At 44.1% G+C, this 27,987-nt stretch overlaps 1 protein-coding gene across 1 annotated transcript in view; it reads right to left on the bottom strand.

Annotated features, from left to right (window-relative positions):
* CAPN13 (calpain 13) overlaps positions 1-27,284 on the bottom strand; it is a 109,895-nt gene extending 82,611 nt beyond the window's left edge. The window contains exons 1-5 of the mRNA XM_019526690.1: positions 27,086-27,284; positions 21,172-21,421; positions 6,312-6,381; positions 4,505-4,623; positions 743-876 (exon numbers count right to left, since the gene is read on the bottom strand). Coding sequence (XP_019382235.1) covers positions 743-876; positions 4,505-4,623; positions 6,312-6,381; positions 21,172-21,411 — 563 coding nt within the window. The 5' untranslated portion in view covers positions 21,412-21,421; positions 27,086-27,284. The remainder of the gene's footprint in view (positions 1-742; positions 877-4,504; positions 4,624-6,311; positions 6,382-21,171; positions 21,422-27,085) is intronic.
* Positions 27,285-27,987: the final 703 nt, after the last annotated feature.

The following is a 27,987-nucleotide window of genomic DNA, read 5'->3' as shown; positions in this document are numbered from 1 at the left end:
GGTGCCAAAAGTCCAGAATTCAGTTCCTACTCATAACTATACTTCTAATTATTGCTAATATGATGGTACCCAGCAGTGCAGGAACACAGCTGAGCATCCAGGACACAGCAGAAGTGGTGACTTCTGGTTGCTGCCACAATTGTGAATGCAAACACATGGCTGTCAGCAGGAACTGCTTTTTTTTTTTTTGGCACTGATGATACCACCTAAAGACTAAGGAAGGGCCTCTTTTGTGCCAGGCACTGTGCAAACACAGCCCCTGCCCTGAACAGCTTATAGCCTAAAACAAAAACAAATGGGAGGGAAGGAAAGGGAGGGAGAGTGACTTGCCTACTGTGAAACCAGTTTAGGTGTGAAGAGGGAAATACCAGTAAAACCCAAGTCTGCCAAGTTTCCAGCCAATGCCCTATTCACTGGACCATAATGCTCCTTAGGTCAGGGACAGTCAGAGAAAGTTTTTAACCTTACTGTGTTACTGCTCTAAACTCCAGCTAGCACTCAAAAGCCCAGAACTGATGCAGGGAACTTTGTGTGTCTTCAGTCTAAGGTCTACAGTTTTCTGACAGTGTTGGCTCCCTGTATATGCAGCTCCTAGTTATTACATATCCAGCACTCAGAAGAAGCAACTGATCCCAAGCAGTGCTACGCAGGATATTTTATCCATAGCAGCAGTTGCAGCATATAACCACATAAATGAAGGACTCTGCTGTGGAAAAGAAAAATACACCTTGAGTATATTTACTTGGCATATGCTTTTTCTAGGAGGGAGGGCCAGAATTCATTTCTCGTCTGAGGGTGGAGAAACAGGTAGTTCCCGTTCAGGAAAGGCAGCTTGTCATCTATCACCACATCCACCCAGTCTCCAAAATGCCAGAACTGAAAAAAAAAAGAATGAACCTATTTTAAGAATAAATACTCTTTCTGAACAACAGTCTCCAGAAATAGCCTGAGAGTGAATCTAAACCAGGGATGTGTGTAATGTCTTTGCTTCCTCTCCTCAACTGTTTTGGACTGTTGCTGCGCACGGTTAAACAAGCTGCTGAGTTTCATTTCAAAGGTGACTGCCTTTCAATGGTGGGTGAAGTCACTGGGGGACATCAAGTGCTCTGGGATCCTGTTGGATGAAAAATGCTACAGACATGTTAGGAGGTTGGTATCAATAATAATTGGACTACAGCAGGTATTTCAGAGAAACAAAAAACTCAAGTGTCTAGACAAAATGATAAATCTCAGAACTCAGCTGTCTGGGTCTTCTCTTATGGACACCTTTTGGTCAGAGAAGCCTTCCATCAAGTTCTGGCCTCTGGATTTTTTTCTATTTCTATCCTCCTGAGTCTAAAACCTGCTTAGATATATCTCTCTGTAAACTTTTATATGATCTGTAATGGCCATATAGAGAACAGTGAGGGAGGGAGAAAAAGGATGACTTTGGGCTATTATCCATCTGCTAGATAGATGGAAAAGAAGTGACTGGCCACTTCAGCAGCTGGGCAGAACAGGTGTTCTTCTGACTGATCCAGCTGATGAAACATTTCAAGGAGGGAGATAAGGAGAGAGATCAGTGGGGAAAAATCTAAAGGAGTCATTAGCAGATTAATGCAGTGCAGCATGACTTTGCAATCATAGGACGCCACCTTCAGAGCTGTTTTACTGCTAAGGACTTTGGTGATGTTTTGCTGGGGTAGAGTTAGCTCAGAATAACTGTGGCTTTGGAGACTGAAAAATACAAAGATGACTTGTTCTATTAAAACAGTATTGCTATTTGCACTCAAAACCCTCAGTGACTAACTTGCTCAGCAATTTTAAATGAAAAGGAGGGATAGATAATTTGTCTCAGTCTGCCTGACACCAAACCACCCATTTTTTTAGGCTAAATACAGGATGAAGAAGTGGGTTCATATTTTATAACACGAAAGCCAGGGCTGTTTAGAATACTGGTTATATCTGAATCACTGAAATATGGAGAGAGATGGATTGTATACGAGGCCTTAGATTTAGCCTGTCTGTAGTTTAGGCTTATATATATAAGGGAAGTAAAAAATGGGAGAGTGCTTATGAAATCTAAACTGCTGTCCTTCTAAATGAAAATGCCCTTTTCTCCCAGAGTGGAGAGTACTGGCTCAGTAAGGAAAGCTTAGTCCAATAGCCAGCTTCACAAAGTGGGAAGCATAGGTGTAAAGGATTTAGGTTTGCAATTTAGCCACACCTTCACATAGCACCTCATGTGTAAACATAACAAGCAAACATATTTCCAGAGTACAAACAATGTGCTGTGTCTGGGGATTAGCGCAATTTGAATCTAGATATTGGAGATTTTCCATAAGTCAAGAGTAAAGTTCAAACTACAACATGACTCTTGCCTCTGTTTGGAGATTAGTGCAGTCTAGGAGACCTTCTGACTTTAGAATTGCATTTTTTAAGCTTGGATAAAGAGGGCTGCTGAGGCTCCAATAGGCATGCCTGTCTGGGCTTGTCAGAGCACACAGACTTAGACAGTTCAACCACAGTGGAGCCATCACTTGAATATGAACACCCGGGCAAACCCTGGCATGCTGCTGGAAGTGACACTGGTGATCAAAGAAGGGGAGCACTTCCTCTGAACACATACAGGACCAATGACTCAGGCTTAGCAAGGTTTTGGAGGTTTGCCTCAGGACTTCAGCTGAGGAAATTATACTGAATGGATCAGGGAAGGGTCCTGTTGAGGCTGCATGCAAAGAAGACAGCTCTTGACACCCACTGGTTTTTTTAATCAATGAAATCAGGAAGGTGGTCTCCTGATTTTAAAAAAATGACATTGCGTTTATGGCTTTTATTTTACTAACCAGCTGGCAACTGGATGCCAAGAACAGCAGAGATGAAAAACCTCTGAGTTTCAATTCCTGTGGTAGACAGGGATATGGGCCATGGTAGATTTTGAAAGGTGCCTTTTGAATGAGCCCTGAAGCTGAGGCTTTGATCACTTGTATTCATTAGAGATCCCAGCAACCTTTTCACAGGAACAGGGACTCTAATTCCAATGTCATGACTGGTCTTCATCTTAGGTAGAACCATTCCACCTTTGTTCTTCCAAATCTTTCAGAAGGAGAGAGAATACTTTTTCATCTCTGAACCTGAGCTGCTGCAGTGCATTGTTACCGTGGCTGCTGTGTTCTACCCCAGAGGTACCAGTTCATGTGGTGGACAAAGTGATTCGTGTGCACCCTAAGAATTAAGTTATCACTGAAGGAACTCAGTTAACTTCAGTGCAGGTACTCTGGGGATAAATTTGATCCATGGAATCTCTTATTCATATGGCGCTGAGCTTCCTTCACTCCTGATAACCATATTAGGAGTTGACCAGACTCAGCATTTTATAGTAAACCCTCAGCAGCTGATAGGACTGGGCCCACAGTCTGTAAAGTGAAGAAAGTGATGAAAAGAAACAAAACAGTATAGGAAAATAAAGTGATTCATATCAGCGTATGAAAACCTGAAAGCTTGTTAGTGATGTTGCCTGGAACTGAGAGCTGGGGACAACACTAAAATATCCTTGATGGAATAATTGAAGGGTACTGCTGAAAAGGAATTTTCATTCAGTTTGTTATCTTGGTTGCTTGTTACAGGAAGGATAGAAGGAGATGTATTATCTGCAGGTGAGAGGACAGAGAAAACATTTTCAAATGCTATAATGTATTTATACAGCATGAGATTTAAGGAGTTCTCCTAAATAATCCTTTTGAGGCTCCTATGAAAGAAAGTCTCATTTGCTTCATTTTAATGTATGGCCAGCTGGTTTATCTTGCACCTTTACATGTTGGGAATGAGCCTGAAACACCTGGCATTACCAGGAGCAATGGAATACAGTAAGATATAGATGCAATATCAGGATAGTTCTCCTGTACAGTAGGTAGACTGTAGCATACACTCTCAAGAGAAATGGTGTTGGTGTAGGTATTACAGCATAGTAATGCTGTGTATGTACCAACTTGGGAGTAAAGTTACTCCCAAGTCAGTGCACACAAACAGGGGTACTGCACAGTAAGGTGTCTACATATGCCTTACTGCGGAGTAACTACTCAGAAGTAAATTTGCTACCTGCATCATGCAAGTAGCAAATTAACTCCTGAGTCTGGTTAACTGAGTAACCTAAGTTACTGCATAGTAACAGTGCACGTATAGATGCACCCAGTGAGAATCAGTGGGACAGATTTAAAGTAGATACAAGAATTCCATGTAAAATATGCACTTACATTAATTAATCAGAACACTCTTAGCTTGTTCAGTCACAAACTATAATGTTCAGAACCAGAATACCAATACCTTGAAGCATGGAAGGACCTGAATTATGGAAAGTGTGTTAGCCCACTACAAAATCATAGCCTTTGAGAAAATTCTGAGCAAGGGTCTGCTGTGGAACACTCCAAAGGTCTAGGGCATTTAGGGTTAGGATTGTAGTTCACAATCACTTGTACTCCCCAGACAAATACGTTGGAGCAATGCCACTAACAAACATGTGACCTACCCGGAAGTGGAAAATCCCAGCATAGTTGTGTTGGAATCCTTGATCGTTTGGCAGAACATTGTCCAGAAAGTGCTTCTGCAATGTCAAAGACCCCAGGGCAGCCAGAACCCAGCAGTCACCTTCAAGGAGACAAGAAACAACAAAGCAATCACACTTGCTGCCTCATGGTCTCCTCTCCCTTACCAAGATCTGTCTCTTTCTAATGTTTTGCTTTTGGGAACAGGGTTACTATAGAATGTGAAAAACAGTTTGGACAAAATAGAAACAAGCATGAATGATAGCACTGCCCCAAATTCAAAGACCTCATGGACTATGTTCCTATTTATCCTATTTAAGTTCTTCATGGTCAGGGTTGCCAGGTCTGGAATGGGCTCCCAAGGGAGTTGGTGCTCGCCCCAACCTTGGGGGTCTTCAAGAGGAGACTGGACAGGCACCAGGCTGGGATCACATGATTCCCAGGTTTGGTGACCCTTTTCTTGCCTGCCAGGGGCAGGGGGCCAGACTAGATGGCCTACTGAGGTCCCTTCTGGCCCTAGAATCTGTGAACCCTTCTCTCTATTTAAGTGTATAGCAGTGATTCACTGCTAGGTGTGGAAAAATGATTCACAAGGCAAATTCAGAGATTTCAGAAGGAAACCCCAGTGTTAAAGGCATTCTGATCTGCTGTGATCTTTCTGAATTCTTTGCAGGAGAAATTGTTTTATTCTCTTGGTAAAGTCGAAAATCAACTAAGAGCTGACACGTTCCAAAGGATGACTTGAGTCTAATGAGGGGTGCCTTGACACTAACAAAGGGTGCCTTCTGTCTAAAAAGGTTGAGAACCACTTGTTTTATAGACTGCACCCATCATGGTATCTGCCTGCCATGAAGGAGTGGTAGGGAGCCATTTGGTCTCCACAGATATGCTCCTTACATTGTGAGAGTGTCCTAAGACCTACAAGGAATATAAATGGTGTACAGCCCTGAGCTGGGAGGACCAATTTGGTGACGGTGCTATTTCTTTAAAAAGGAATAAATAGTGACTCCCAAAATTAGATGAGATTTCTGGATGGCAGAAATGTGTGGAATTGTAGCAAGATAAAGACCCATGGCAAGGAAAATGAAGACACTTATAAGTAGGGTGACCATATGTCCTGGCTCAGCCAGGGCAGCCCCAGATTTCAGAGGCTGGTCCCAGCTGGCTATTCAGAATTATAATAGGTGTATTGGAAATGCAGGGGCGCAGGGCACAGTCTGTCCAGGAGTCAGAGTGGTGCAGAGCACCTTGCAGGCAGGCACCACTGCTTGCCTGGCATGCTGCCTCATCCCTCCCAACTTGTGACAGGACGGGGTAGGGGCAGGGGGCAATGTCCCAGATGTCCTGAATGAATGTGAATGTCCTGGATATCCCAGATTTCCTTATGGTAAGCTTAGTTATAAGGGATGGTAAAAGTAAAGAGCCTGGAAAGAAAAAGTTGAAAGTTGCTGGACAAGGACTTTACAGTCACAAAGCCAAATGGAGTAGCAAATTCTGGGGTGAAGTTGATCCACTGAATGTTACTTTCTGTTGGGCCTCAACTAGATCTCTCTTTCTACACCTAGAAGTACACCTAGAAGTAAATAGATAGCAACAATGGGTGTCATTTTGATTTCAAAGGGACTTGAACCATAGACCATGTATAAATGATTGTAGAATACACATAGCATAGTTATACCTGTGTTCTCTGTGGGTTTGAGTGTGTGTGGAGTGAAATACACCAAGTACTCAGATAACAGCAGAAGCAAAGGACCGCAGTCTATTGCTCCATGCTTGTCACTTAGATCTTACCTATATCTCCTTGAGCAATATCAAATCTGCTAACATCATCCACGATTAAACGGGGATTGTGCTGCATCTCCTGAACGAAGGAAAAAGCAAAGGGCAGTATGAGTATCTACCACTCATGCACATTCCTGTCACTTGTAGTCTTTCTTATGGAACTTTTCAACCAATATCCCAGGAGGTCATTATTTGCTACCTCCCAGTGATATTAATCCAACAATCATGACTGTGTAAAAAGATGAATGCTTGAACTACACAAGCTTTGGCACTCTGCTTGATGGAGGCATACAAAAGTTCTAATGCTGCTCAGACAAATATTTCAGATGAATTAATGAATGCTCTTCCAGCACTTTGAAAATCATCACTGCAACATTCCTGGCCAAAAACGGCCCTCTGAAGCTACATGAAGAGGGAAAAAGACCTTGAATCTCTCTACTATAATATGCTGCCTACCATTTACAGGAAAGGAGATACTTAGGCTTCTCTTTGTTAATCTGTGATGCTGTTTTCCATGGAAGCCATGATTATGGTCTACACACTTTGACATCCAAAGGCAGTCTGACTTCCCACAACCTTCTCTTCAGGTTCTCATGCCTCCCTTCTCACCATGTTATCCAGGTTTGAACATCTCTATCAAAGTGTGGTCTTTTGGAAGGGCTGGTGGGAAGGGAAAGGATAGTTTCAGGGTTCTTGGTACTCTGGGGGAGGTTAGCTCAAGGGGAAAGAGTTGTGTCTACGTGTTTTTCTTTCCCTGCTGAGAGAGAAAAACATGCTCAAATGATCTGGATCAGTATCTAGATGTAGCCATGCTTTTCCAGATCAAACCTCTGAGTCTTTTGTGATTGACATGCCACTAATATAGAACTGTCTGAAATGTTTTGCATCATTTCTGTTGATGAAGTTACAGAGAGAACTTATTTTCTGTCTGCCAAATTCCTGCATTCTTACTGATTTTTCTTTAATTCAGTCCTTATTCAGAGAGAAGACTTCTGTCTGAGTAATTAAAAATTAAAAGCCTCTGAACCCAGCCCTGCACACATAAATGTGTCATGCTTGCATGCTGTACTTTAACAAATGTCACATAATTGCATCACATCTTTGTATTTATTGGTAGAAAGATGCTCACTCAATTATATCTCTGAGCCTTCTGTACAAGTAACCCTTGTAACACCTCTCTGCTGTGTAACAGTCTGCTTTGAAACGGAATTAAGTCCCAAATGCAGCAGCAAATAAATATGCCTAAGCAAACAGAGAGGCAAGAGGCAGAAGCAACACCTGACAGCTGGGGCAAGAAAAATCATTTAGCAGCTCTTCATGAAGCAGGACTGGCATTCCCTCTCACATGTTTGATTTGACAACATGAAACCTGCATATGACATGACTCACAAAGCTGTGAGAGCCACGTCAGTTTTTTGAAGTAGCTTCATAGTAACAGACACCCCCAAGAATCCCATTAAAAGTTTTCTTGTCGGGGGGATGACACATGAAGCCATTTCAGGCCAACCAATGGCATATGGTGCCAGTGCAGATACCTGTGACTGGTACCCTAGGCTCCCCACTTTCCCTAATACATCTTGGTGCACTGCTGCTGCCCTTTCACATCCACATGGGTACATTTATCTTCCCTGTAACAGTGTTCGTGACTCCTGTTCTTCCCCCATTGTTGTCACAAAGTTCTGAGTGGCCATAACGTTGCAGTGTAATAATGACTCTAGATTCCTGACAGCTTTGGATATGCTCCAGACCATTGCTTGTAAACCACATACATGCAAATAAAATAAATATAAATATTGACCCGACACTGTTCTGCTGAAGAGCTGTTGACGGGATTCCAGACGAAGCAGACCAAGTATCCCACTTTACATTGACATGCACAATCCAGATCAGTGATTCTCAGCCAGGATGCTGTGGCAGTCTGGGGTGCCAGGAGATCCTTTTAAGGGTATTGCAAATTGCCATACAATAGCAGCACAGTTAGGTGTCCAAACACCTACCCGTGGTTCACAAGATAAATCCAGAGATTTCATATAGAAATCTATAGTGTCAGAAACATTCTAACCTGCTGGGTTCTATCTGAGTTCCTTGTGACAGAGAAACTGCTTTATTCTTTTTCTGTATGAAAGGTAAGAACTGGCATTTTCTGAGGGGTACTTTGTGTAATGAGGCCAAAGCAGAGCTCCAGACCTAGTCCAAGGAGACTCATCTGGACTGCACCTATACTTCAGGTGCATAACCACTAGGCAAGACTGTCAACATTTGGTCCAATGAGGCTGACAACCACTGGTCTAGATAAAGTTAGTGTTTTATGGAGACATGTTATAAAATTAAACACGTTTGGTACATCAGCATATTTCAGCACAGCTTACCAGCAAGGGCTGAGCTGAAAGAGGCTCCTCAATTGGAAGAAGCCAGTAGACCTCTCCAACCAGAGAAAGATACAGTCTAGGGACAGCCGCAGCCTGAATGCCTCCAGCTGTCTACACACAAGTGAATCTTGCATATAAAAACAGAAGCCAGAACAAAATCCATTAAAAATAAAATCTACCCAGCCCATTTTAAGAGCAGTCCCAATTTGGCAGTCCTAATTAAGAGCAGTCTCCAGGAATCTAGGGGGGGACATTACATCAGTGGAAAATGTTATATTTGTCCAAGGGCATTCTGAAACAAAATGACCCCACAATCATAATGTGGGTAAGAGTGCTACCAGGCTGGCAAGCACTAACTATTCGGATAACATAAAGTCAAGTTATGCATTCACTGTCATTAACAGATTCAACAAAAAGTAATTTTGGATTCTTATCTGCACGTTCAACACGTTTCACATATTCATTCACAAATTTCACAGAAAGGATTACTTCTGCTGGGTATCTGTGGGTCCTTGCCTTGTTTCTAGTTTCCATACCACACTTACAAGTACCTTTGTAGCCCAAGAGAGGATGGGTGGTCTAGTATTAAATGTATTAGCTTGAGGAGATTCAGGAGATCTATATTCAGGTGCCTAGCCATTAAGCCAGACTGCCAACACCTTGGTCCTTAACACCTCAAGTCCAATGTGGCTGACAATATTCAATTCTCTAATCCATCATAGACTGAATAAGTCACTTTCTCTGTGGCCTAGTGCCCAGTCTGTAAAACTACAGACTGAAAGGTGTTCAGACTCTATAGCAGTGGGGGCCATATAACTATTTAAATTGGGTAACGCATAGATTTCTTCCTATTCCGGCTGGATGTTTACTAAAACACAGAGAAGGGGAAAATAAAGAATACAAGAAAAGGGGATTCTCTTTCATTTGCTTTTCAAGAGTGAGTTATCCATTTGCTCAGCTTAGTCAAAGTATATTGAGGGATATTTTATCTAAAGGAGTGTGGAAGCTGATAATATACCTTAGAAAGGAAACTGACTGTTCCTGCTGGAATACTGGCACCTTCTTTTAGCTCAGAACTGTGCATCCTGCAGTCAAAAACTAAAGGTCAGGTTGTAATAACAGGGTTAACAATTCTGAGGAAAACCTGAATGGAGCTTATCTGTGGGTTTAACTGAAACTACCAGTCTCAGAAAGATTTGAAAAGGTTCACGGGAAGGGCGTGGAACTTCTTTACAACACAGTCCTTATCCAGGGAGGATGCTGGAAATATTTGAAACTGACGCAGAGTGGTCAACCCAAGAATTTTTTTTTAACTGACAATCTGCAAACTTTTACTGACAACTAAACTTTTTTATTGACCTATGTTTTTATTGACCTGTGATTTACATAATGTAAATGTAACCCATTTGCCAGGCCCCAGATGGCAGTAACAAGTGCTGGGTTCAAATTTCAGGGTTTAACACCAAGGGTGCCTATGTAAGAGCTGGGAGGCTGCTCCAATGTGCTGTACTTACAGTGCATCAGAGTAATCATGGTAATTACCATGCTCCAGCCCACCTCTGTGCCTTGTGTATCACAATCCCTGCACTTCAAAATGGCAGTGGGGGCACTTTAAGTAAAGCTCATTCAATAAGTTTTAGATAAAGCACCCCCACTGACATTTTGAAGTGCAGGGACACTGACGCATGAGACACCCTGGGCAGTTTAACTGGAGTGGCTCTCAGAGCTGCTCTAATTAAAGCACTGCCCTCCCCCATGTTAAAATGCTCCAACTTTCTAATCTGGCTCAAGCTCCTACCCAGAAATCAAAATAAAATTTATTTTCCACCCTCCCTGTCACTCCTACTGCTTCAAACTGCCCAGGATTGTGCATCCATCCCTATCTTCAAGTTGAATATTACAGGTAGGCAATAGCCAATAGAGGACAGAAGCAGCATGTGGCAATGGGGAAGGGTGCTACATAGATTCCTGTGGGCCACAAAGCCCTGATGATGAGCTTCCAGCAAGCGTCAAGTTTCACTCAAGCTCAGACATGATGGTGCTGCTCTACTCGCCTCTGCTCTGCTCTGTCTGTCCATCAGTACTTGCACGTAGCCTCATACCAAGGATAGATTTCAATCAAGCTCATGGTTTCTTAGGGTTTTTTTATGGACAACTCATTTTTATGGACTTAACCGACATGTGTTTTAGTCTTTTTTTTTTTTTTCTAACAGACTGTCCATATAATTTACAGACAGTTAGCTACCCTGACCAGAAGCAAAAAGGATTAGGTAGCAAACAGCAGTCAGAAAAATGTATTGGGATGGCAGTGATCAAGATGACAGTCACCACTGCATTCTCCCTGTATAGTACGATGCATCAAGGGCTAAATTTTCAAAGGAGATCTGTAGGCAGCAAGTGTGTAGTCCAGCTCCCATTGAATACAAGGGCAAAAATCTCATTGACTTAAATTGGGCAACAGCAAGACACAAATTAAGTCGGTTTTGCAAAAGATCTCACTACATAGGGTGCATGTTGGGTGCTGAGGTAAAGTGAAAAATATCACTAGGAAAGCTGTGGACATTGAGGCTGTTTGAAAATCTGGTCCCTCTCTATCCACTAGAAGAGGAAAAAAGGACATAATGTCAATGCATCCATTTGTAAGCAGGAATAAAGCAGAAATGAAATATGTTTTAGAGGGATTATTGAAAAACCTGGCAAATCATCATAACATCCAAGCAAACAATATAGCTGGACAGATTTTTTTTCAGGTCTGGCAGGAAAACAAAAAATCTATTCCATAAAACATTTAAAAGTGTCAGAATTTATTTTTGTTCCCCATTGGGGCAAACTGACACTTCTCTTTGTCTAGCTTTCTTTTTTATTGAGAAAATCAATGACATCCCATAGCAGAATAGTCAGCAGCCTGGTAGTTAGCACACTCATATAGTATACAGGAGACTTTCGTTCAAATCTCATCTCTGCCTGCATCTGATGCCCTAATCATGAAGTTTTCCTTAGTCCCTCTCACTGGCCCAGGGACTATTTAATCATTTACTCAAAATGGAACAGTTCCATGTAATTCTTGGGGCCAACAATCTTTGCTGGTAAACAGATACTACACAATAAGTAAGGAGAACAGATCTATGGCTCACACGATGAATGTTCAAAGGAATCTAGGGAACAGTTTTGGAAAAGGTGGAGCCTACACTTCAATTCCTGCCAGCTTTTCTATCACCAGTATGCTCTTTCCTTTCTTTACTGTTGTTTCTGTCTGTTCAGTTCCCTGCCTGCTTCCCATCACGCTCTGTTCTGATTTGTTGGGCTACCTATTTAAGGGCTCGGCTCCAAATTCCATTCAAGTCACTATAGAGGTTCATATTGACTGATGGCCAAATTTTGCTCTCAGTAGGTACATCTACATCTGCAATTAATGCACAAGAATAAACTCCAGAGTGGGTGTGCTATTTGAATGTGGAGCCAGGAGCAAAAAACTCTGGGGTATATTGTTCTGGAGTTTATTTGTGCACAGCACATTGAGTCTGGTCGGAGGAGCCCTAGCTGGCAGCAGCCCTCAACTGCTCCAGCTGGGCTCAATGTACTGTGGAGGAGCTGGATGGGGTATGAGAGTGCTTCAGTGTAGGGCTAGCTGGCATGTAGCCCCTGCCCTGAAGCACCCTCGTGCCCCAGCCAGCTGGGCAGCATCTACACCTGTGCTGCTGCACATGAAAAAACTCTGGAACAGGCTAGTACTTACATTTACAAGTACTAGCCTGCTCTGGATTTTATTAGTTTCATGTGCCTTAATAAGGGTGCATGTGTAGACATGGAGATGTTTACTACAGAGCTAATTAGGCAACTCTGAAGTAAACTTTGTGTGTAGATGCACCCAGTCACACAGACCTTCTTGCCTTAATGGTGTTACTCTAGATTTCAGCTGAGACTGAAACCTGGCCCTGAACTTGCCCATCAGTGTATTCATAAGGTATTACGCACACAGATACACAATACTAATAATACCAAGAATATTGGAAGCTGTGTGCACTGGCTGGAGCCCGTGCTGGTGGGGCTGTTCTGTTCCCCTTGCCTCCAGTTGCAGCTCCTCCTCCTGCTCTTGCCTCTGTTGTGCCACTGCAAGTGGGGGGGAGCTTCAGCCAGGCAGATCCTGCGTTGGCATGTTGGGCTTTGGTCACAGCTCCCAGCTGCCTTCCACCCTCTCCGCCCACCCAGCACAATGAGCAGCCACCCGTGGGTGGATGTAGCAGGTGAAAGGTGGCCAGGAGATGGAGCTGGAGACCCATGTGCTGGGGCAGGAGCCACCTGGTTGAAGGTTCCCCCCATGCTCAGCCAGACTGGCACAGCAAGGGCAAGAGCAGGAGGAGGAGCTGTTGCTGAAGGTGAAGGGAGTTGAACAGTCCCACCAGCCTGGGCCTGTGCCCAGGCTCTGGCCAGCATGCACAGCTTCCATTGGGGTGCTTCTGGTGTGGCTGCAGCTGGCTGGGTGTTGCTCTGCTCCTCTTGCCTTCAGCAGCAGCTCCTGCGCCTGCTACACTGCTGTGGGCAGGAAGGCAGGAAGGAGGAGGGGAAGATTCAGCTAAGCAGTTCCCACTACAGGCAAGGGGAGCAGAGCAGCACCCAGCTGACTGCAGTCACAGCAGGAACAGCCCTGCCAGAAGCTGCACACTGGCCGGGGCTGGGGACAGGGCTGGCTTTGTGGGCATGGGTGGGAGTAAGGCACAGGCTTCCTCAGGCGGGGCTCAGCCCCGTGTGGAGCGCCATGGGGGCAGCTATGGACTGCACTGTCTGGGCAAGGTCCATTGCACATGCTCCCTGCATCCCCCTCCCTCCCCTCACCCCTGGCTGGCTCCTGGGACCTAGAGACCAGGGAGCACCCCCCCCTTTCATGCACACAAGGCCCCTCTACACACCACACACCCCATACACCCCCCATTCCACCACAGGACAGGGTATGCAGGGAGCAGATCATGCCTCAGCCTAGGCCCCAGCCCCAAGCTGGTACTGCCCCACGATCCCAGCCTTGTCCACCCATCCTGCTCCCCAGCACTGTTCCTTACCCACCCAAAGCCCTATAGAGAGTTTTGGTGCATTGCTGCATGTGGGAGGGGGTAGGGTACTGGCTTGGCCTGTGCCAGCTCATCAAAACTCCCTATGTGGCCCTTAGGCTCAAATAATTGTCCACCCCTAGTCTATAGGAATAACTACAGGGAGTAGTACTTCTGCAAAGGTTATGTGTTCACTGCATAGGCTTCTAGTCTGGGTCTGGGAAGGCACTGGTTCCATTCTCTACTTTGGTGGACTTACTGTGTGAACTAGAGCAGAGTTTCTCAACCCATGGGTCATGAACCAAAAGTGGGTTGCAAGAATATTTGAAAGGGCTGTGAACAAACTTTAAAAATGGATTCTCCTTTAAAAGGAGAAAAACCTAGGAAACCGTGGCTTTTCCCTTGCAGCCTGGCAGAGTTCCAGCCTGCAAAGGGCTTCTTGGGGCCCCCCATGTCCCCTCCCACCCTACGCATTCAACCCCTGCCCCACACACAGTGGGAGCTAGGGCCTGAGGGCAGGGGGCAGCAGGGTCAAGACTGGCCATCAATGTTTACAAATGAGTCCTGGTACAAACAAGGTTGAGAACCATTGATCTAGAGTATGGACATATAAGCAATTTACCAAGAAGTAAAAGGGACTGAGGATTCACTGTGTATCAGCTACTCTACAATACCTTCCTGTGGCCATGCTCTTATCCAAAGGCAGGTTGGAAAGGAAAATGTAGTTACTGGCCATCACTGAAAGAGCGGTAAGTTGCTACAGGTCTGTTTTCACTAAAAGGAGGCACGTGAGCTGACATGGAACAGCTGATGCAGGGAATAAAGCCTTTTACCTTCTTTTATCCAGGTGTAAATTATTTGCACTCCCATAACTATAGTGATCTGTTGTAACTCAGGGTAGGCCTAGCTTCCCTAAATAAAACCTGTAAAATGACAGCACTACTAATTCTCTAGCATTTCCCAGGATAGAGATGGTCAGCCATTAAGAAACATGGACCACCAGAGATAGTTTCTTCTGGAAAAAGAACTGCCATCCAAATAAGCACTTGATAAGCAAAAAAGACACTTCCCTCTATCTAAATATTTATGTGGCTGGGTTTTTTATCCTGAATTGGGTAGCACAGAGAAAACAGCAAATAGAGAAAGCAAACAGACCATTACTACTTGGCTCTGATTAACAATATATTGTCTACTACATACACAGCTTAAGACGTCTAAAATCCTATACTTCTGCTTGTGGGAGTTTCCCTCAAAGGTTACACCCCTCTTTGGTAAACAGAGAGGTCAGTAATGTTACATCAACTCCTCACCTCTGTTCTGCTCAAAACCCACGTTCTCCTATATCAGTGGTTCTCAACCTGTTTTGTACCAGGACCCATTTGTAAGCAATGCCCAGTCCCCACCCAGTAAATACTTTAAGTAGAAGACAGCCCCCTGGCCCTGTTGGTGCCCCTTACTCCAAACCCAGTTTTCCACCCCGCATCCCTGCTAATGCCCCTCTCCCAACCTGCTGCCCCGTACCCCCAGGCCCCAGCCCCACAGTGTGAGGAGCAGAGGGTGGGTGTGTGGACTGGGGGATGTGGGGCACGGGGGAGCATTCTGTGAATGCTCCCCCATGGGCTGGCAGCAGGCTCTGGGGGTCTGCCACACAACTCTGCAGTTTTAGCACTCTTGTGCCCCAGCCACCTTACACCACCACCTGGAGCCTGGGGCTGAGCCCCCAAGCCAGTTGCTAACCCAGGGCTGCTCTGCCTTGGCTCAAAGTGCTGCTGCTCTAGGCGCACATGTTGATGCTGTGCCTGGGAGCAGTGTACTCTGGTGCAAACTGGTCCAAAGTTTATCATGTTGCATTGATTGCATGTGTAGATGCACTCTGTTTCAATCAGCTGAAGAGGCTAAGAAACCTTTCTGTTAAACTGTCACAGTTGGAAATGCTGCTTCCATTCAATTAGGCTAATTAAATGAAACAAACAAAAATGGAATTGATCTTTATTTTGGGCAAACAGGAATATTGAGCAGGGTCCTAGAGCTCCACACCCTTGCAACGCCCATAAAATACCAAAACTATGAAAACTGTCAGGTTCTACAGCTGGATAAGCAACCAGAAAATAGCTTGCTAAACTAACAGAACCGCTAAACAGCTACACCCATTGCCACTTGCTTGTTTTTCATATTTCATATGAACTGCTCAAAATGTCTCAAATTAAACCTTGATCTCCTCTTCGGGTCAGGGGGAGCTTAAATCCAACTGGCACACTTGCTTATGCTTAGTCCTTTGACATGCTGCATCTCAAAGGGAGCAGCATTTAGAAAGGACTCAGTAAGACCTGGTGGTGTGGCTGTAGCCCATGTTTCTGTTCAAGCAACCTCTCCTCATGTCCCCTTCTCTGAAAAATTCTCTGTGGTGGCTGCCAAATTCATTCCATATTTTCCTTCTTCCCCTCCCCTCACAGGGCCTTCTGGCACAGAAAGAAAATCCTCTCAGGAGTCTTCACTCCCAAATACATTCAGGCCCCATGCATCAGCTGGACTGATATGGCCAAAAGAAACCTGAATTACACAAATGGGCACATCTACACATGCATTACCACACTTTAGTTAATGTGAATTAGATTTAATACCTTCAGGCATCTATATACATGCTCCAGACATCTATACACATGCTCAGGGGTGGGGGGCACTTTAATTAGAGAGGCTCCAAGAGCCACCCTAATTAAAGCACCCATCCATCTCACTTCAAAATGGTGTTTGGAGCACTTTATCTAAAACTCATCAAATGAGCTCTAGATAGAGCACCCCCACCACTATTTTGAAGCATGGGGATGCTGATACACATGACATGGAGGCTGGCTGGAACAGTAATTACCACACTCCAGCAAACCCAATTTATCGAATCTGCTCTGACATGCTGTAATTACAGTGTGTAAGAGCAGCCTCGTGTATAGGCACCCTTCATTGTGTGGTACTAAGAAAATGTCTTAATGCGCATTAACTAAAGTGCACAGTTTTTAACTGATGCTTAATGGGCATGTATACACATGCTTTGGGAGGCAGTGGGGAGTGCTTTAATTAGAGTGGCTTGATTAATCAAATCTGCTCCGATGGGTTGTAATTACAGCTCATTGGAGCAGCCTCAGTGTACGAGTATAGGCGCCCAATGCACATTAGCCTATTTTAATGTACATTAACTAACTAGCACAGGTTTGTAAGTGATGCTTTAATGAACATTAAAATAGGCACATTAAAGTACATGCATAGACATGCCCACTGAGTGTCACACAGAAATATGCAGTTCTCATTACTGGTGCCCTCATCCATTCCTTTCCCAGCCCTTCTAGCTGCCAGTCACAGCCATTTGTTGCATCCTATCTTACTTTAAACCCCTGCTGAACAGTGCCTAAATCTGTGATGAAGTCCCTGGACAACATGTGGAGTAAGGACATGTAACGTAAGGCACATAAGGAAACATATCAACATAAGGAAATGTATCAGAGTCTGACCCTAGCATGGTCTTTTCTGGCACAATCATCTGTAAAGGTGTTTCTGTTAGTCTCGGTGGGCTGTGATTTTGAGCACGGTGCATTGAAAAATGATACACACTGACAGACAATATTATCCCTCAGGGGGCACCAATCCACCCACCCCAGCCTCCAGGCAGGCTGAGGAAACCCCAGACAGAGTTCCCTCCCTTCCCTTCCCTTCCCTTCCCCCCTTCCATTCTGAAGACAGCCCTGGGGGCACGGACAAACAGAAGTTAATGAAGGTGCTCTGCTTTGGACCACCTTCATCAGAATCCTCATTAAATGAGGGTTAATCTGTCCCACAGTTAGGCACTTTTAAATCATTCTGCAGCTGTGCACTTCTGTCAGGGCATGGATGTACAGCACTTTCAAGGGGCCAATTGTGCAACAAACATAACTTCTGTCTGCACCCTAAGTGTCATCAGCAATCCCTCAATTGGAGAATGATCTCTACTGCAGCTCACTGATTGGACTTGAGGTGACTTAAGCATTCAATCCTTGAACCAGAGATCTGTCTGCAGGTGCAACATTAATGATGAGTGTTTGCGTGTGTGAGCACGTGCATTCCCAGGTATGCATATGTCGCAGAGCACCCAGGTGCCCTGCGCCTGAGAGCAGAAAACAGCTCGGGAGAGATCCCTAGTGGCAAGAAGGGGGAGGCCCAGCTGCCGGTTACCAGGGCAGCCAGAGTAACAGGTGCTGGTTGCCAGGACAACCACTGGGGAGCCAGCTGACAGGAAGGGGCAGGGCCTGGCCCATATAAGCCCAGGCAGGAGGCCAAGAGGGCAGTTCTCCTCTGGTGACCAGGGGAGGAGAAGCTCAGCCAGTGTAGACAGAGGGGAGAACCCTGCCTGTATGAGCATCCCCTGGTTGCTGCTGGGGTTGGAGTGTTTTCCTGGTAGGGACTGAATGTTGTTTGGCTGGGTGGTTTAGCTTTGTATGTTATAGCTAAGAGCTTTGTGGTTTTTTTTGTGTTCACTGTTTTAACTGGAGGACTGAGTGAGGCTATTAGGGGTTGGAGGAGGCTTCATAGGGGCTCTATGGTAGTGTGGGGATCCTGGAGCTAGGGAGGGTGTGGCATTTTGGGGTGCACTGGCCCCAGCCCCAGAGCAAAGGGGGCAGCAGAGTACCAGGAAAGCACGGGACAAGACAGGGCAGTGGAAGCCCAGGGAAGTCAGAGAGCTGAATTACAGCAGGGCCCAGGTCAAAACCACATCAGTACCATCTGTGAGGCTTGGGCTGTGGTGCAGGGGAAGAAAAGGAGCCACAGATAGTGCCCCTGGCACCAGGGCAAAAAAAAGCAATGGGTAGCCTCCTGCTAATTAAATCTCTTAATTAATCAACCAAGATCAAGGCATGGCAGATGAGTAGGCAGGCTGTTGGCCCATAACAGAAGGGCAGAGCCACTGATAGAAAGGCTCTACTAGAAGTACTCCTGTCACAGCATAACAGCTCTATGCTTTGATGTTATTAATATTGCAAACTCAAGCACTCAGCCACTTTAGGCATTAGAATTCTGGCTGACTGTAGAACCTTGGTTCAGCTCCCTTCTGTATGCCATTACAATTAGAGTTCTACTGACTATTTTTGTGGAAACATTTTTCCTGTCAAAAAAGGCAATTTTGGAAACACTGAAACATTTCACAGGTCTATCTCAATTTTACTGAACTGTTCATGTAGCAAAAATCAGAATGTTTTAACATTTTAAAGTGGGAACACTTCATTATTTTTTTTTTTTTTTTTTATAGCATGTACCTACCTTTTATTTAGAACTTTCCTCCAACTTTATTTTTTTTAAAAATTAAAGAGCTCTGCTGCAGAGTACAGTCATTCATTCAGAATGAAACTTATTTTTTCTTCCACTTTTTAGAATTGCTGGTAAGCTGGAAGATCAGTTAATTGCATAGCTCTGATTATGACAGAGTCTCTAATTATATGCTTGCACACTGTTTTCTCTATGGGACCCCTGCTTCATTCAGTTCTCTCAGCCTTGCCTACAACAATAATATTTGAGGTGACACATGCATGCATACAGTTTTGCTGATGCATATTATTTCACACATTCTTCATGTAAAAGCATAGGTCGGTTCTGAAAACATGGCCTACAATGTTCCTGTCTATTGTCAAACTGCAGCTAGTGCACAATCAAGAAGAGTGACATTTAAAATGATGCCTCCGTTCTCCTGTTTCACTCCCCCTCAGGGACTCCCATATCAAATTGGTTCACTTTACAAGTCAAAACAAGCTGTTTCTAACTTGCCTGGTGTGTGAAAATCAGGTTGTTTTCTTTCTGCTTTGTGTATTACTGCCAGATATAAAGAGCCCAGATTCTGAAGGTAATTGGCAATTTTCTTGACAAGACACAAGGTAAAATAGAAACAAGCTTGCTCCTCAACTGCTTTATTAAAACAAGAACAGCAGCTATAATTGTTATCTGTCATTTAAATAACTGGAAGCTATGGGTGAGATCCAGAGAAGAGATTTAGGTAGGACTTAGGTGTTTAAATTTCACCTATGCCCAAAACAGTAGTCCAGAAGAACCAGTAGAATAACTAAAGGGGGTGACTGGGGCAGTCATTGTGCTGTTGACTTGGCTTCCCCCAGAGCCACCTTCACCCAGGAGGCAGAACCGCCCAGCTACACCAATGAGAAGAACCCTGCCCGAGGGGGCTGCAAAACCCACTAGTCAGTGAAGTCATTTGGCACCTACATTTTGGACTGCACATTTCCTTATGTGCCTAACCTTAGACTCTTGGCACCGAGCAACTGAACAGCTAAGCCTAGCTCCCACTTAAGTAACACTGAGAGCCTAACACAAGGCAGAGCAGTCCTTCAACTCTTCAAAATTCAGGAGGCAAGGTTTGAGAATGCTCATTGCATATCAACAGCATTGAGTCAGGCACAAGCTGCGAGGGCCAGGAGCATTTCCATTCCAAAATATGGTTGGTGTAGGAGCATGAGATGTTGCTGCTACCTACCCTCCCTGTAATAGCCTAGTGGTAAGAGCACTCACCAAAGAAGTGGAAGACCTAGGTTATACGCCTTCCTCACCCATTCAAACATCTAACCACGAGGCTCCAAAATAGCTTGGGTGGAGTCAGCCTCCACCATTTACACTGAAGCTATATCCCTGGGAAGCCAATAAAGAAAGAACCATAAGGCCAGGGAGAGAAAAAAATACGGTGCCTGCATCTGTAGTCTAGTGGTTAGGACACTCATCTAGGAGGTGAAATCCTTCTTCTCAGGACTGTGAATGCCTGCTGCATCAAACAGTCACTGAAGAAGAATATCAGAAATAAGCCTGAGAGTAAGATCACAGCTGAGTACTCAAACCACTGAGCGATAGAGGCATGCTCCTTTTTGCTTGCTTTCCTTCTGGCTCCATACATCCTGCATTGTGGGCTTCCTAGTGGCTCATCTTCAAGGCAATGAGGGTGACCCTCAAACTATAATAACCTGATGGTTAGGGTACTCCCCTGGAATGGGGGTGATGTGGCTTTGAATCCTCTCAGGATGAGGAGAGCCTAGAGCCCAGGTTTCTACCTTCCTTGGTGAGTAGTTTAACGATTTGGCACCATCTCTTTTCTGTTTAGAAGAGTGAATCCTGAGGACACCTACCCTCAAGGCTCCAGGCTCTGGACCCTCCACTGTTTAAAAAGCAGGCATTGAGGATTTCCAAAATGGCCTGTGGAGGAGAACATATACAGCACTCTTGCAGAAGATGTTACATTAAACACCTTCTCCCACCAGCTCTGGAGCACAGTTCTTGAGACACAATATTTAGTCCTTCTCAGGTCAGGACTGCTGTGCACAGCTCCTCACTCATGGGTGCAGCTAACAGCCAACATATAAAATGAAACATCTGTCTATTTACACTGATTTTAGCATTCCTATTACAAAGCAGAGCTATGAAAAGCCATCATGAGTAGCAACTCACAATTGGTCTCCTCCACTCTATTCTGTGCAGTTTGTCCTCAGGGAGCAGTTGGGGGCCAATGGAACTGATATGTGCTGGAAAGGTGCCATCTTCAAATAGCTGCCCTTTGCTCAGGCAGTAGCTTCTCAGGTGGTTGAAGTCCTGGTTGTTTAATTTCTTGAGGTTTTGTGGGCTTCCAGGCCTCTCCTTTGTCTGCCAGGTTTCCACTAGCTTGCGCTGTGGGCCAGGGGCTAGCATCATGTTCCTAATCCTGTGAAGGAGAAACAGTGTTGGCTGCTATTAATTGCCAAATCTGAAATGCTGCCCTCCCAGCACCCAGGGAGAGGGAAGGTTCTGTAGCAGCTACTGCAAAGGTGGCAGGTAGTGGAGGTGACAACATCCTTATTAGCTGGAAATGCCTGGGGAAAACAGAAGCAGTCAAATCCCAGCTGACTTACCTTTAAACCCATGATGCCATTGGTTTACATTCAATTTTAAGTCTTCCCTGAGGACAGGAAGGGCACGTCATCTGGGAAACACTGAGCTACTACTGAATAACCTAGGTAGCATAAGTGAGACTGGGGTGAGTCGGGGCGAGGGAATGTGCACAAGGAAGGGAAAGGAAAATTGTTCTTGAGAGGAAGGCAGGGAGGGGGAATAAAAAAGCCAAGATGATGACACAGGCAAGGGTTTTGTTTTTTGTTTTTCAATGATATTTTTTTACTAGACCAACCATACAGTTGGGAGAGATGTAAGCCAAACCTTGGAGCATAAAGCGCCCTTCCTCGGGTCTGCCTAGACAAGGGGAAAGGCACACTGTGCCCAAAAGCCTGTCTGACATCTCTCCCAACTATACATCTGGCCTGATAAAGGATATTACAAAAATAGAAACCGTGCTTCTCACATATTTCCTGAATCATTCTGGCTACAACAACACTCCAACCCTATTACAGCAAGGTGATCACAGGCAGTTGTAATGGTTCCCTAAGTCCTGGAGCTGTTGGTTTCGTTGCGTGCAGGGCAGTGTTGTGGTTATTTACTTTCATTTTTGTTTGCTCACTGAAAATGTTTCAGCCTTTGTTTGCTCAGGACACACCCAGATGCACCTGCCCTTGCTACGCCCGCCTGTGCTGAGAATGGTCACCAAGAGACATGCTTCCCTGGTAGCGTCTTTTCTCAGAGTCTGTTCCAAAATGCATTGATGGAAATGGACTGACTCTCATTAACTTGTATGGAAGTTTGGATCATGTTCTCAAAAAACCAGCATGGAGTGAAGCGACTGGGCTGCAGAATTTGGACATAGATCCAAATCTACATTTCACAAATATTTCTAAGAGACCGACCCTAGAAAAAGTTTGTACAGATGTAACCAACTTGATAGAAGAAAACTGGTTGTGGACAGTTAGTTAGAAACAAGGTTAGTTAGAAATATGGTCAAGCTGTCTCCCTGCTACATCCCTCTTCTTTAGTGTATTTGTTAATAAAGTTAATCTATTCTTAAACATTGACTACAGCTCCTTGACTGAACTCAGAAATAACATTACTTACTCCAAAACCAGGGGCATTTAGATTCTGTGATTCAATCTCTGACTTGACTCAACTGTGAAGAATAGATCCATACCTGGATTTTGCAACCTGCTACCCAAATCTGGGGACATTCATCTGGGTGAGTTGCTTGGGTCCAGCACAACCAGGAAAGTCTTTACTCATGTAGAAAATATCCAAAGAGTAATTCTCTGTGGGGAATAGCTCCTACTGGCACTGCAAAGTGTGACATTTCCTTTGTTGCGGTAACATGAATGATGCTTACAGAGGGCAAACCCTGCCACCATAGAGAGGGATTCTGCCCACTTCTGGACATGCACAGCACTGGCACAGCACTGAGCAAGTTGCTAATGGTGAAGAGTTCAAGGAGTAATAGCTCTAGCACTGGGCCCCCTTCCCTGTTACATTTGACAAAGAACACAATAGACCATGTTTCAAAAGTGAGGAAGAGGGATTTGAGAAAAGCCTCAGAAGATAAGTTGGCTGGTTGTGAATCCATAGGTAAACATGGATCCTTCATTGGTTCTTGCTCAGTTCTCCAGTCCTGTTCCTCACCATACTTGAAGATGAGGGGAGATAAATCAGGATTTGCAGACTCCCATATGCTCGAGCCATAGTGTAATTTGTTCCCGTCTCCGCTATTCATTGTAAAAACAGCATTTACAGATCTTTGTTTTCACTGATCCCATGTCCTTTTCAAAGTCACAGGCATGCACACAGGTGCACACGCAAGCACGCTGGAGTCTGATGCAAACCCACAAATACTCCATTACTTGGGGACTCTTCATTATTTAAAGAGCAGTCAGTTAGAATATACAAAATGAGAGAGGAACAGAAAAGAATGCTAAAACTCCGGTTCTTCATGGGACCTCAAGGGTTTTGCCATCCCAGATTACTGAGCCAGATTTATAGTCTCAGTGTAGTTTTGGTTTCACCTAAACTGTACCACTCTTCTCCAAAAGGTGCTAACATCCCTCTGAGTCCTCTCAGAAAAATGCATCCAACCTTGCCTCTAAATCCATTCCTGTCATCTTCATTATGAATTAACCACATTTTGTTTTCATACTCAGTTGTCACTTTGAGCAGAGAAACTATTGATTTTTAAGGCCAGAAGGGATCACTGATCTCCCCTCTTGCATGAAAGACCATAGGACTTTGACCAGTCATTCCTGCATCCAGCCTACAGCTACTCTTTGAGCTATTACGGCTCTCATTTGGCAGACTGCAGCAGATGGAGAATCCATGTCCCTAGGTAAGTTGTTCTAATGCTTAATTATATTCACTATGTTTCGTTTCAAGAATGAATATACCTAGCTTCAGCTTCCAACCAGTGGATCTTATTATTCCCCTTTTGACAAATGAAAGTGCCTTCTACTTATCCTCACGGGTTCAAGGAGCTCCCATCATTTTCTGAAAGGTGGGGGGGCTGACACTGAAATGAGTGCTTGCCTCCTGATTTGTCTGTGTGTCAACATGTACATTGAAAACATTACTTAAACGTATTAAAACTGCAGTTAAAACTTCCTTCTGTATTACGGTAACACCCTGTTTGATGCTTAAAGTCACTTGGCCTTATACCATGTCTCTTAGGACCTGTAATAGTAGCCTTGGAAAGACAAGACTTGTCATGTCTTATTTTAATTAAAGGAGGCACTTTTGGGTAAAAGGAATCAGATGAAATTCAGAAATCACCCTCAGCCAACATGAAGAAAGAACATTCCCTTTGGGCTTGCATTTTTTAATACAATAGAAATAAATCTTATGTAATGTACCATAACATGACAAGGGAATGGTTTCTCCTTAACAAATATTCATTTGAAACTGTGCCTGAGCCCCTTGCATGCAAAGATCTATTTCCTGCAACAGTGTTCCAGCAAAACTGATTACTAATTCCACAACTCAAATTAAAACTAACAGAGCTTGAAGGCTGGGGCTGACACTCTCTCTCTCTCTCTCTCTCTCTCCCCCTCCCTTCTGATGGAGAACAACAAGAGTTTTTAGTGCGCGCGTGTATGTTTAATTACACTGTTTAACACATCAGGAATAATTTAGCAACCAGAGTGAAGAAAACAATGCACTTAGCTACCTTCCCCCTGCAGAATAACTTCATCAGCTTTGCAGACATACTACCGATCTAAACTATGTCGCTTGCAGAGAACCACGTAACTTAGATTGATTCCGCCTCGAGCTTTTTTAATGTTTGTACTTGGCCAATAAGCATGCACATGTACAGGCATGCAAGCTCTTGCTCTGTGTGGCTGAAATTCACCCTTGCTCACAGAGTCTATACAGACCCATGTGCTGTATTACTTTCACTTATAAGTCACTTATTACTTTCACTTATATATCTATCGCTCTCACTTATATATCTATTGCAGTTAATCATGTAGTTCCACTTGAATTCCATGGTACAGGAACATGCACTCAGCTCCTGAGTCACTATTGCCCTGACCTCCCAGGGGCAGGCATCTACACCTTTGCAGAGCAGGCACCAACTATTGCCTTCTGATTTGGTACCACCGTACAATCCCTGTACATGGACTTGTGTCACTTAAAGTGACTGTGCTGGTCATGGGGTCACAGTGAATTGAATACTAAGGGTTTTAGTGTGATATGAGTGGTGCATTGTCCTTGTGCTAGCCCTTGCATAAGGGAGTTTTATTCCATGAGTGCTAGGAAGAGCCCTTCTGACTGAATCTTGTCTTTTGGAGGGGGTAATGTATAACACTGGTGAGATTTCGAAACACCTACTGACGTGGACAGCAAGACATTGTTTCCCTCTTTGTCACAGAGGAATGATGCTATTACTCGGAAGGGCTTAGACATACATTTTCTCAGAGTTTCTTTAAGCTGTTACCACAACCCAAGTTAAAAATAGAATTATAACTAACTTTTTATTTGGTACCTTTTAGCTTTCCCTGTTTGTTTTTTCTTTCTCTCACCACCTCTTTAATTTTCCCACTGTTTCCCCTCCTGCTAGCAAAAGATTGCACTATGTCATTCTTTCTAATTATTGCTATGGACCACCTTTGGAAAGTTGTCCATGACTTAAGATGAAACTGGAAGTAGAAGACAAGGGAGACTGGGACTGGGATAAGAAGTCAGGATGGGAGAAGGGAAAATCAATAGTGGCACAACTGGAGAGGACAGGAAAGAATGGGTCAAGCTTTGGGGAAATAGAAAGAGAAACAGGCTCACTCCTACACACTCCCACCAGAAAATCCTGGTGGAGAACCCAAGACTGCCATGTCACCTGCTGTTCACTGAAGTACTGCAAAACCCATTGACAGAGTGTTCATTTCATCCAGCTCCAGCCCTGACCCACATAAAAGGCAACCACCTAGTATTGTTGTGAGTTACTTGGTGATGTCAGGTACTGCTGGTTATCTGCACATGGTAACGGCAAGGCTTTTGGTGTAATATTATACATATCAATATTCAGTGGCCTTTTCTGCTATTGCCCATTGAGTCATAAGTGGAAATGAGCCAATGAAGAACATGTCCATGTTTCATATCTTTGAGAATGTTTTTCTTTTCAGTCTTCTCAAATCATTTCCAACAAATGTTGGCCCAGCCAACTTCTGTATCTTGGGGGAGGAGGTTAGACACTAGAATTTAACCTCATACATTATTAAAATTACTGAGAGCCAACACTGCCAAATCTTCTATGCAGCTTCACATTTAACCTTGACTAAGGCATGCACTATTTGCTGTAGTAGTGAAAGTCCTTTTTCCCTTGGTGAGCCTGTCAGGCAAGGATCTTGAAGCACTTTATCAACATCAGTGAATTACCTTCACCATGCTCCTATGAGATAGTGAAGCATACAGATTTTTTCTTTTTTTTAAAAAAAAAGAGCCAGAGGTTTTTTAAAAGTAATTTGCCCAAGGTGACACAGCAAATCAGTAGCAAAGCAGCAAAATAACTCATGGGCAAAATCCTGTGCCCGATCAAAAAGCAAGAGTACCTCCCATGTCCTTATCCTGACAGGGCCTTCTACACCTAACAGTCCAAAAAGAATTCCTTTCTGGTTGTTCATGAATGTGAATTTCCTTCATCCTGCATATACAGCATAGTTACCTTTTTTCTGCATTATTTAACTACAGCCTACAGTCACTGTGTAAAGTTCTCTTCCTCTGAGGGTCTCCACTCCCACTAGATCCAATTACTTCTGACATCTTATCACATTAGCACAAAGACTCCTTACAGGAAGGCAAACTCATCTTTGCTTTTCCTCCAGGTAACAGTGTACCTCAAGGATTGGGCCAGGTAATTTATTTTATTTCCCCAAGACAAATCCCTTTCAATGTGTCAGTGATGCTGTTTCAATACTAATACTTGTATTTTCCTACTTTATCTTTTAATAAATAAAATAGCAAAGCGATGTTTTACCTGCAGTGCCTCCAGTGAAGCTATCCAGCCACAACCAGAAAGGTAACAGATGCGCTGTTTTTAGTTCCATTCCAGCTCTCCTTTATACAGCCGGTTTTTCTCCTCCTTGTGTAAACACATCCTGGGTGAACCTCTGTTCAAGACCAAGAGCAAATGATACTATGTTTATTTTGCTGGGATCCTATGACTTAAGCTGACTTCCTGCCCCTGGGGCCGGGGGCAGGACTTAATGATCTTCCATGATCCCTTCTAGCCCTAATGTCTATGAAATCTATGAAATGCAGCAATGCCAAACTGGGGCTGAAGTATACCCCTCTCCTATTTGACATCCGCAGCAACCTGTTTTCACTTCTGCACAAATTAATGGTTAAGCTTGTGTAGTTGTGGTTTCAGATGCAGCCATTGTTACAGGAAAGCGGTGTGTGTTCACAGCTGCTTGGCTTTCACATAAGCTGTTTTCCTCATGGCTTCACCAGGCAGTGGAGAGGTCGTCATGGGATAAGGCACTGAGGGGTGGACTCACCGCAGGGAGTCTATGGTTATGCATCGTTCAGCTTGATGTAACATGAAAAACAGGTATTTTAAGTTAGTATCGATTAAGACTTAGGCTAGGGGCCGAAAATACACATAAACCAGTATAAATGATTGGAAACTGGTTCAAATCTGTAACACAACAGAAATTCAGTGCATATAAACCACTTTCAGAATGTCCAAAAGCAGTTTAAGATAAACCTGGATGAATGTAGTATCAGACTTAACTGATCTAGGTTAAATTGGTTTATTGAACTTCTGTCACAGATCCCCTCTAGATTTAAATTAACTCACAGTCCCCCAGCATCCCAGGATGCTTTGCATCTCCCCCACAAACACCCCTTGCAGGGTGGGCAGTCTACCTGTGGCTT

The sequence above is a fragment of the Gavialis gangeticus genome, unplaced genomic scaffold, assembly GCF_001723915.1.
Source record: "Gavialis gangeticus isolate Ggan-Ray unplaced genomic scaffold, GavGan_comp1, whole genome shotgun sequence".
Lineage (NCBI taxonomy): Eukaryota > Metazoa > Chordata > Crocodylia > Gavialidae > Gavialis > Gavialis gangeticus.
The sequence above is the reverse complement of the archived record's forward strand: the minus strand, read 5'-3'. Positions and strand labels throughout refer to the sequence as shown.